An 11017-nucleotide genomic window follows, 5' to 3' on the forward strand; every position below is an offset into this window, starting at 1 on the left:
TTGTGAGTCCCAATGAGGACAGCGGTGATCAAGTCTGTAAAGCGCTATGGAATTAATAGTGCTATATAAATGAGTAAAATAAATAATAACTACTGAGAAATAAATGGATTTCATACTGACAGCACTTGGACAACAAGTGAGAAAAAAATTGTCCTCTTCTGGATGAAAATCGGACAATTTTTTTTATATACTATTGCAAGCATACCTTAGGGGTACTTTGCACGTTGCGACATCGCTAGCATCAGCTAGCGATGCCGAGCGCGATAGTACCCGCCCCCGTCGTACATGCGATATCTTGTGATTGCTGCCGTAGCGAACATTATCGCTGCGGCAGATTCACACGCACTTACCTGCCCTGCGACGTCACTCTGGACTGCGAACCGCCTCCTTCCTAAGGGGGCGGGTCATGCGGCGTCACAGCGACGTCACATGGCAGGCAGCCAATAGATGCGGAGGGGCGGAGATGAGCGGGACATAAACATCCCGCCCACCTCCTTCCTTCTGCATAGCCGGTGGAGGCAGGTAAGGAGATGTTCCTCGCTCCTGCAGCTTCACACACAGCGATGCGTGCTGCCGCAGGAACGAGGAACAACATCGTATCTCCTATTTGTGCGACATTATGAAAATGACCAACGCTACACAGATCACCATTTTTCGACGTTTTTGCGATCGTTTATCGGCGCATCTAGGCCTTACACGTTTTGACATCGTTACCGGCACCGGATGTGTGTCACTTTCGATTTGACCCCGAAGATATCGCAGTAGCGATGTCGCAGAGTGCAAAGTACCCTTTAGTTTCTGTGTTGCATTGTCTGCTGCTGACTCTTCAGTGAGTTAAAGAAGCAGCACTCCCTCTGTCTTTTTTTATTCATTATATGTGTAGTGTTTGTCTATTAATATACTCACCTACCACCTCTCTCTCCGGTGTCCATTGTCGTTTTTCTCATCTTCTGAATGATGTCACTGTTATTCAGACTCTCCGGGTCACGCTGCGTTCTGTGTGACCCATAAGTGGCTTTTAGTATGTAAGTCTATGGCGCATCATATTGAGGCACTATAGACTTTCATTGTAAAAGAGACTTTTGGTTCACTCAAAGGGTAGAATGAGCCGACTGTCATGGCGGTGTCAGGCTCTGTTCAGACCACAGATTCTGACACTCCGCCGATAACTTCTCTGGTGTCTGTGATCAATATAGGCAGACTCAGGCGTCGACCTGCAGAGTGCTAATTCATAGGCAAGCTAGTAAGAGTTAAATCTCTCCTAGTCTGCTTGTTAAGGCCACTTTACACACAGCGACATCGCTAGGGATGTTGCTGGTGAAAGCACCCGCCCCTGTTGGTTGTGCGTCACGGGCAAATCGCTGCCCGTAGTGCACAACATCGCTAACACCCGTCAGACATACTTACCTGCCTATTGACGTCGCTGTTGCCGGCGAATCGCCTCTTTTCTAAGGGGGTTGTTTGTGCGGCGTCACTAAGCGGCCGCCCAATAGAAGCGGTGGCGCGGAGATGAGCGGCCATAACATCCCGCCCACCTCTTTCCTTCCTCATTGGCGGCGGCTGCAGGTACGATGTTGTTCCTCGTTCCTGGGGTGTCACACATAGCAATGTGTGCTGCCGCAGGAACGGCGAACAACATCAGACCTGCAGCAGCAACGATATTTGAGATTAGAACGACGTGTCAACGATCAACGATATGGTAAGTATTTTTGATTGTTACCGGTTGTTCCTGCGTTTCACACGCCGGATGTGCGTCACGAATTCCGTGACCCCAACGACATCTTGTTAGCGATGTCATTGCGTGTAAAGTTGCCTTTAGTCTCCTTTGATCACATCTTTTCCATACTATATATTCTGGCTAGATCCTTTCACCTATGCCAGCTATAGTTTATCTTAGCTGGGCTGGTGAGATGTTGTGATCCAGACTATCCAGTGATTGTTATACTTGTTGAAGAGTGCGGTTGTGGAGTTAAACCTTGTTGCCTTTTTGCTGTTACCTTCCTGCTCTTACTTTACTCCTGAGTCTCTCGTTGTCTATTCCTGTGTGTGTGTGTGTGTGTGTGTGTGTGTGTGCAGTGTGTCAGAATATTGGTTTTCCCTTGTCTGTTTTTATGTGTTTTCCATCTCATTCCTCCCTCATCCTTTTCTGCTGGGAGGGGGATATCGGAGTAGTACTGGTCAGAAGCATAGCCCAGCATGGGACTCAGGAATCGCTACCATCAGGAGTAACCTTGAGATTAGGGACAGCCTAGGGTCCACTAGTGTGAGGGACAGCATAGGAGCTCCTGTCCCTCGCTATCCTAACAGTCACCCTGTGACACAGATAACACCAGCGCTGGACACCACAGAGAGTGGCAGTACCTGAGTATATTAACACACACACTACATTACATCCACATACACAAACATTTAATCAATAACAAGTTAATGGGAGTGTTTCTGAACTGAGAATCTGTCAGTGAGCTCATACTGATCATCCTCTCAGCTGATTTATGACCACAATAAGTTCAGCTCAACTTTAATGTAGCCATAAATCAGTCCAACAAAAATATGGTTTTCCTTTCTCTCAATAAAGCAGCTGATTGGGGTTGAGCCAAACTGTTTTGCACTTAACCTTCACCTTACCCTGTCCATGGTTTACTACAATGCCTATTAGTTTAGATTGATCCCAGATGATCACTAGCGTATCTCTGCATGGATGCTATACGCTGCTTTCCTAGAATGTATTATTGTCTTTTGAGAAAGCATTTTTTGTTTTTGATTCCAATATTAAAGAAACATACCCATGAATATTTTTTTTATTAAAGCGAACCGGTCACCAGGTATTTTTCCTATAAGCTGCGGCCACCACCAGTGGGCCCCTATATACAGCAATCTAGAATACTGTATATAAGAGCCCAAGTTGTGCTGTATAACAAAAAAAGACCTTTATAATACTCACTTAGGGGGGCGGTCTGGTCCGATGGGTGTCGCTGGTCTCAGTTCGGCGCCTCCTCCATCTTGTGTGGTCACCTTCCTCCTGCCTCTTGCGCAGGCGTGGGACCTCAATGTCGGCTAGTGTAGATGACGTAGAACGTGACATCCGCACTAGCTTCAGAAGAAGGACAAAGATGGCCGAAAGAGGAGGCGCGGACCCGGAGAACTGAGACGCCCATCCGACCAGTCTGCTCTGCACCGACCGTTAGGTGAGTATTATAAACATCCGGTGACAGGTTCCCTTTAACCTACTCCTTGTGCACTATGTACAGGATTTTAAGCTTGATATGGATGATGTAGAGGTGGTCATTCACAACAATCAGAGGCAAGGGTCTAGACTCGAGGACTCTGCAGGAGAAGCCAGTCTGGCACCACCCATCGGACCGCTTGGTGTTAGTTTATATATAAGGGGTTTTTTTCACACCTATGCAAGGCTGCAAGTATGGAATAAAAATATGGGGAAGCTGCATATAGTTTTAAGATTATGATTGGAGTGGTTTACAATGGGAAAACCGATGACAGTGTCACACTTGGTACGGGGAAGTAGCAAGCACATGGCGAAAGGGAAGGAAAACACTGTGTCTAGGTAGAGGGAAGATGATTAACCCTGACCAAACCTACTGCTGGTCTTTGGGGTCTCTCACCACCCTAGATAGGTTCTGCACCTTTGCACCGAGCCAGATACCTGACCCTAGGAATCCCTAATGCTGGACCCTGTGTACGGAACGGTTGGGATGAGCTCTATGTTAAGTCCCCTAAACAACTGTAGAAGACACAAAGGGGACACACAGGGGGAAAGTATGAACTACTTATTAGATGGCTCAGGTAGGAGTTCAGCAGAGCCTTTAGCAACGATACCACAGAGGAGTACAAGCTACCTGCTTGCAACCTCGGTTTGAAGGAACTGAAAATATCACCAGCACAGTTTAAAGGATGGAAGGGGTATTTAAACACCAAAGGAATATTGACAATCAACAGCTGGGTGGAAGGCGAGCTCCTGCTGGGTCCAAAAGGGAGAGAGATGAATGCAGCAGTAAAGCTACGTATATCTATGAATACTGACAGCAGGAACAATGGAAACTAAGGGAGGATTCTGTGCAGCCAGATGCTGTGACCTTCAATTGCCAGAAACCACATGACTGTCACATGTCACACACCCGTTACAGACAGGTTCCCTTTAAATCACTGGTCATCCTTAGAATTCAGGAATGGATAGGTTGACTCTTAGTTGTCTCTCACAAAGTGGATTCATGAGCAAGGCACCATGGTTACTTACATATTCTTTATATGACATAGGGACAAGAGTTGTGTCCACCATTACACAAGCCATTGATGGGCCATTTCTTGCTCAGAAAACTGTATATAAGCTTAATACAGAAATATAAACCATATATACACATATTTTTCATTAATGAGAAGACTTATTTCAGAATGTTCTGCAGAGGGACTGGGATTTCTTCCAGCCAGTAAACATATTTGTGTACAGTAAGATTGAATCCTTCCATTAATATTCAGAACTAACAAGATGTTTTTCTTTGTTTTAGATGATGTGGCCAAGTTTCATGGAGGGCCTCCAAAAAATGCGTACATGGAGCAAAGTTTCCAAGGCTTGAATCCAGTATTGAATATACCTATTAACTCAATCCAGGTGGAACAAGCGAAGAAGAATGCTGCACTTGTAGGGTCAAAACTGGAAAGTTGGCTTGACAGTTTGGCCAGTAACATTTGGTCAGCAGTAGACATCTGCACAACAGGACCCTCCTCATGTCCAGTGATGCAGTCGTGTTCTCAGACAGCCTGGAGTTCACTTAGCCCTGATCCTAAATCAGAACTTGGACTTATCAAACATGATGGGCGTTTGAGGTAGCATCTGGTGCACCCTTCATTGGCAATGGATTTAAAAGGGAAATTAACCAATCTTACAAAAAGAACAGATTCCTTAGCAATTTTAAAGGTTTTCTGCTTTTCCAAGGAGTCCACCATAAAAGGTGTTGAGAAGTCCTTCCATCTCTCCATTGTAGGTTTTACGGTCAGACTGGCATTGATAGCACTTCCCTACAATTGGCAGAGCATCAACAAAAGACATTGATCAAGGGCTCAAATTCGCAAATATTTCCCTTATTATTGAGTCATGAAAAGTCCCGTTCTCCCTTTGCACAAATACTTTCTATTTTTCTACTTCCATGTATTTTTGTGTTTGTCAGTATTAATAGGAATTGTTCTTAAAAAAAAAAGGAATATGTCAGATGTAATGTCAAGAACATGGCTTTTTCATTACATTGTGAGAAATTATAGCAAAAGGTGGCCTTTTAATGACTCATGTGTTGCCAAAGAAGTCCCAAACGGCATTGCAGACACCTCTGGCAGCCAAAGGGTTATAGGATGGAGATATTTTTAATTTTAAGTAGTATGTATTGCACATGTTAACCCTGTGTCACCTATTCAGACATTCATATTTAGTTGGATCTAAACTGACTGGTTGGCATCGTTATGACATATTTCTGATTCTTGTACCTTGATATCGATAACTTTAAAGTCAAGAAACCTTAACCCATATGCAGGGGTGAACATGCCATGTGTGTAACTTGTGTAGAGGCCTGGTGGACATGGGACCCGTTGCCTCCATTCTAGAAGCATCTTCCTACTATTAGATTACCACTACTTTTTCTTGTAGGCCTATTTGTTAGGATAGGTCATCAATGCCTGATCTGCCGGAGTCTGACACCCCGCACCCCAACTGATCAGCTGTTCTCAATGCCAGCAGCAACAGGTAACTGGTAATGCTCAGTTCTGGTGCTGCTCCATCTTCTAATAGTGGCAGAGGCCAGGCACTGCACATCCGCCTCCCATTCTAACCAATAGGAGGCGGATGTGCAGTACCTAGCCTTGGCCGCTATCAGAAGACGGAGCAGTGCAGGAACTAAGCATTTCCGGCTGCCTGCTGCCAATGCTGGCACCGAGAACAGCTGATCGGCGGGATGTCGGACCCCGGTCGATCAGACATTGATGACCTATCCTAATGATAGTCCGTCAATGTAAAAGTAGTGGTCAATCCCTTTAATGAACCTCCTAGCTCTCAATTACTAGTGGATTTTTAGAAAAACATTAGGGAGAAGCACTGAGCTGAGGTATTGGAGCGCAAGAGGCCCATATTCTGTTTTTACACAAGGCCCTTTGTGGTCTTTTCCACCGCAATTCTTTTGATAAGAAAACACGTCTTTTGGCTGAGGTCCATCTTATGTACCAGACCAATATTTGTGAGACATTTCTAAAAGACCTGGTCAGAAGGATAATTGTTGCATTGGTTGATTTCTTGGGAATTGATAAAATCAGTATGTAATCAACTTTCTTACAAAATATCTGTTGTGTGTATGATAGGTCTTATGCGGACATCACACGAGACGATCTATCGTGCGATATGTCGTCGGGGTCACAGTTTTCGTGACGCACATCCGGCATCATTTACGATGTCATCTCGTGTGACACCTATCAGCGGCGCAGAACGTTCGCAAATCGTGTATCGTTTACACGTCGCTCATTTTTAAAAAGTCGTTTATTTTTCTTTGCGCCGCTTGTTCATCGTACCCAGGGCAGCACACATCGCTCCGTGTGACACCCCAGGAACGATGAACATAGTTTACCTGCGTCCTGTGGCTCCCGCCGGCTATGCGGAAGGAGGGAGGTGGGCGGGAGGTTTACATCCTGCTCATCTCCGCCCCTCCACTTCTATTGGCCGGCCGCTGTGTGACGTCGTTGTGACGCTGAACGCCCCACCCCCTTCAGGAAGTGGAAGTTAACCGCCCACAGCGAGGTCGCTCAGCAGTTAAGAATGTGTGACGGCGGTTTAACGACTTTGTGCGCCACGGGCAACTAATTGCCCGTGATGCACAAATGACGGGGGCGGGTACGATCGCTCGTGTGATCGCACGATAGATCGTATCGTGTGACGCCCGCATTAGTCTTTAGGACACACTACAAATTCACATGATAGTGTTGGAGGAGTTACCCTTTCTTAGAGGCTGCACGAGAACACCACTTTTTCTGGCATACCCTAGCAATGTCTGTATACCATATGGGGTGTCACATCTGCCACATAGTGCTAGCCTTAAAAAGATTAGCCCATGAAAAATAAAAGTGTGATTACTGAGACCCCTTTGATCACTAGAACAGTGGTCATTAGCCCCATTCCAAAAACGTTCAAGTGGAGCAGTTGGCCTACTGGCACCCTACCAATCTACGTAATGCCTATAAGACTGGTGAAGGTAACTGGGTACATCAATCTGTCACCAGTATGGATATTGACCAGACCATTAGTCTGCATGTATGACTATCATTTCATTCAGACTTCTACAGAAAAGGGCGAGGGATCATGGGGGCCCCAGTGATCACATATGCATCACTTTTGTTTTTCACAGGTAATCCCTCATGTTTCTCTGACGTTTCCATTTATTATAACTAACACCATAATGTATCATTGAGTTCACCCGCTCAATGGTTAATGCAAGTGAAATCCTTTTGTGAATTGGTTCACGTTTAACTGTGAAATTCTGTAGGAATACAGCAAACCGGGGTGAGCAAAATTTAGATTTTCCCAACATCTTGCGAAATATGGAGGAGGGGATAGAAGCCCTTGATGTGATTACATACTGTTAAACTTAGTAACTTCATTATTGCTTTCATTTCTTTTATATGGACCAAAGAGAGATAAGTCTTCCTTTTGTTTTATACGACATCTCCTCCTGTATGGATTTGGTGACATAGTTTTTTTTTTATAAGTTCGAGCTTCCAACATTTAATAGACCCTTTACTGCCGGAACCATATTTTTAATTTTGTCCTGATCTCTTTGGCAGCCATTCTTTCTTTATTTATCACAGAAGTCTACATATTAATTTATCCGTGTTATAGGAAGAATAGTCTTTGAATGACTTTTACATTGAAATATACATACATTTCCTATTGGATCAGAAGGACTTCCGGTGCCCCGTCACCAGATATGACACTCTTCTCATCATCATTTTGTTACATCTAGGAAGGTTAGATTCCCTTTTAATTATAAGAGTTCTTGACTTCATGGTAATGAAACGGATCAATCAGAAATTCATTGAACAGACCAGTTTAACCCTTCTGGGCTATACCGTATGCCAAAATCATAAGACTCCTATAGATGGACCGGAAAGTTCTCAAGGCGTTAGCTGTGCTGATGCCATGTTCTTACAAGTTGGAAGGTTGTAACGTATAGTTCAGCCCCATCTGGCTAGATAGCAACATATAGTTAGGTAAATGAAATATTTTAGATATTTATTATTTATATTTTTAGTCAATGACTAATTAGTAAGTGCTGCTTGTGCAGCTTGAAGTTTATCATACTAACTAGAGCTGCCTTTCTTCAGTAAAGGCCCAGCGCTTTGCATTTTGTTTTTAAAGCGAGTTTAGACTTGGTCATCTTCAGATTTTTATTCCCCATGTATTTGTATTTTTACTGCACTCTTTTAGTCCATAGTTTTATTTGCTAAAATATTTGTTAACACTTTTTACTTTGCTTTTACTGATTTGGAATACTGTGCATTTGTCACTCATTGGCTCCATACACTATAAACATACATAGATACACTCCTAAAATAATGAAATCTTGCATTACCGGGGAATGACCCTATAATTACTCTTAAACTAATGACTTAGACAAATTTATAAAAACATACAGAGCCCCAAATATTTAAGAAAATCTAAAAAAAAAAATCCATGGTTATTTTGTTCATATCAACCAATCACAATGCAGCCTTTATCGTTCAAAATTAATTGAAGAAATAAATGTTAAGCCCTGATTGGTGCCAGAAGCAACAAGATTGTTTTTTTTTTTAATAAGTTTTGATCAATGGGGCTAGAGATTTTGACTTATCCAGAGTTTCATAATGTTTAGATCTCTGGTGATCTTCATTTTTCAAAATGGAGTAGTGTCCTGTCAAGGAAAAGTTTGTTAGTGCGGTAATTGTAATGATATATATAGAGATTAGAGATGAGCGAACCCAAACTTTAAAGTTCAGTTTTCATGCCAAACACAGACTCAACTCAGAGCTCAAGTTCGGAGTTCGGGTGTTTTACGTATGGAAGCCACGCAAGTTATCATTGCTGTGCTCGGCTATGCTCAGTGCTCAGCCCAGTGCGAGCCTCTTCCAGGGTTTTAATGGTTCGCACTGGGGGTAAAATCAGTGTTATCGGTTGTAGTGTGTTCCAAAAAAAAAACCTGCCCTCTCTCCCCCAGAAGTGATCAGTTTATTGCTGGCTGTATGTGGACGGAGAGCAGAGCTGCCCAATCAAAGGCTTCCAATGAGCTTCAGGTCAGGTTCGGGTCCAGAAGAGTACTTTATCTAAGGTCTAGCTGAACCAACATAACCCGAACTTCCATGGGTTCACTCATCTCTAATAGAGATGAGCAGACCCGTGGAAGTTCAGGTTTTCCAAGTTCAGCTGGACTTTAGATAAAGTTAAGTTCGGGACCTGGACTTGATCTCGGAGCCCGAACCTCATTGGAAGTCAATGACGGGCAGTTCGGCTCTCTGCCCACATACAGCCAACAATAAACAGAGAATTTCTTGGAGTTTGAGGTCGGAGTTTTTGTTGTTTTATTTTAGACACAGCATCCAAAAACATTTTTACCCCCCATCAAAGTCATTCAGAGACTGCAAGCGGTTCGTACTGGGCCAATCACCGAGCGTACCCGAGAACTGATATTATAATAGAAAAATTTCATCCAGAGGAAATAGTAGCATACCCGAGAACCGCGATGATCAATTGAGTGGTTGGCATACGAAGAGTACCCAAACTCAGACACTTCATGTTCAGCACAAACCCCGAAATTGAAATAGTGAGAATATTAATATATTAGTGGAGATGAGCAAACCCAAACTGTAAAGTTTGGGGTTTGTGCTGAAGATGAAGTATCTGAGTTTGGGTACTCTTCGTAGGCAAACCACTCAATCGCTCAATCTAGTGGTTGGCATACGAAGAGTACCCAAACTCAGACACTTCATGTTCAGCACAAACTCCGAACTTTACAGTTTGGGTTTGCTCATCTCTATTAATATATTAATATTCTCACTATTTCAATATTCAATGGTGTAAAGTGGAAACTTAAATGGGTTGTGCATCAACTCTTATTTGCGCAAAATGTTGGCAATAGCACCCATTTATCATATTTTTATTATTAGGATACATGCACAATACCCACTAGGTATTGAAGGTTTGCTCGAAAACTGCAGTGTTGCTTAATGCTCCATGAAAAAAATAGAAGTTTGGGGCACTTTTTCAGAAATATATTTTTTTAATTGAATCCCAAATAAGGTCACCTGTCCCCATGCGGGTCTATATTTCAGCTGCTACATTAATGCCTTAATATGTCACATTTCACAGTAATACTCCCTATATCCACTAGACTCCTTAGTTCTGATGATCTCAAATGAAACCTAGAATAGGCCATCACTATTTGGTCCCACGGTACTACTGCCAACAATGAGCAGAGGTATGGCGCAGATGATTTAACACATAGCCAGATCCTAGTCATCATCTGCCCGCATGTTCCACCAAATGAAAGTGGCAACCGAATTATCGCAATCTGGTGAATTAATACAAGTGTATAAAGGCATATAAAAATAGTCTCTAGTAAAGTGCCTACATACCATAGATGCAAGTTTTAGGTGGTCAGTATGTTCCCCAAGAGTTGATGCAAACAATATATGTATAGGATGATACATACAACGTCAATATTGTTGTATCCGCTATGATATAGACCGGATTTTGGTCTAACGTGAAAGCTGTATTTCTCCTCCGGTAGATGCTACTGCCAGAGCTACCTCTCCGCGTTCACATCTAACCAGACAACACATCGTTCTGCTTTAACACACAGTTATTTGAATGTATAAACTATGCAAACCATCTTTGTTTTTGTCACCTTCATTTTAGAAAAGCTTGGAAGAGTTAAATTGTTACCTTGCCGTGTAACAGCAAGAAACTGTACAGGCTTCTCTGATAACAGAGTGAATCTAT

The 11017-nt window shown here is 43.2% G+C and overlaps 1 protein-coding gene across 1 annotated transcript in view; it reads left to right on the plus strand.

The window, feature by feature from the left end:
* Window positions 1-5709, plus strand: part of XYLT1 (xylosyltransferase 1) — a 458133-nt gene extending 452424 nt beyond the window's left edge. Inside the window, exon 11 of the mRNA XM_075317980.1 lies at window positions 4521-5709. Coding sequence (XP_075174095.1) covers window positions 4521-4843 — 323 coding nt within the window. The 3' untranslated portion in view covers window positions 4844-5709. The remainder of the gene's footprint in view (window positions 1-4520) is intronic.
* The last annotated feature ends 5308 nt before the right edge of the window (window positions 5710-11017 follow it).

The sequence above is a fragment of the Anomaloglossus baeobatrachus genome, chromosome 7 (genome assembly GCF_048569485.1).
Source record: "Anomaloglossus baeobatrachus isolate aAnoBae1 chromosome 7, aAnoBae1.hap1, whole genome shotgun sequence".
Classification (NCBI taxonomy): Eukaryota; Metazoa; Chordata; class Amphibia; order Anura; family Aromobatidae; genus Anomaloglossus; species Anomaloglossus baeobatrachus.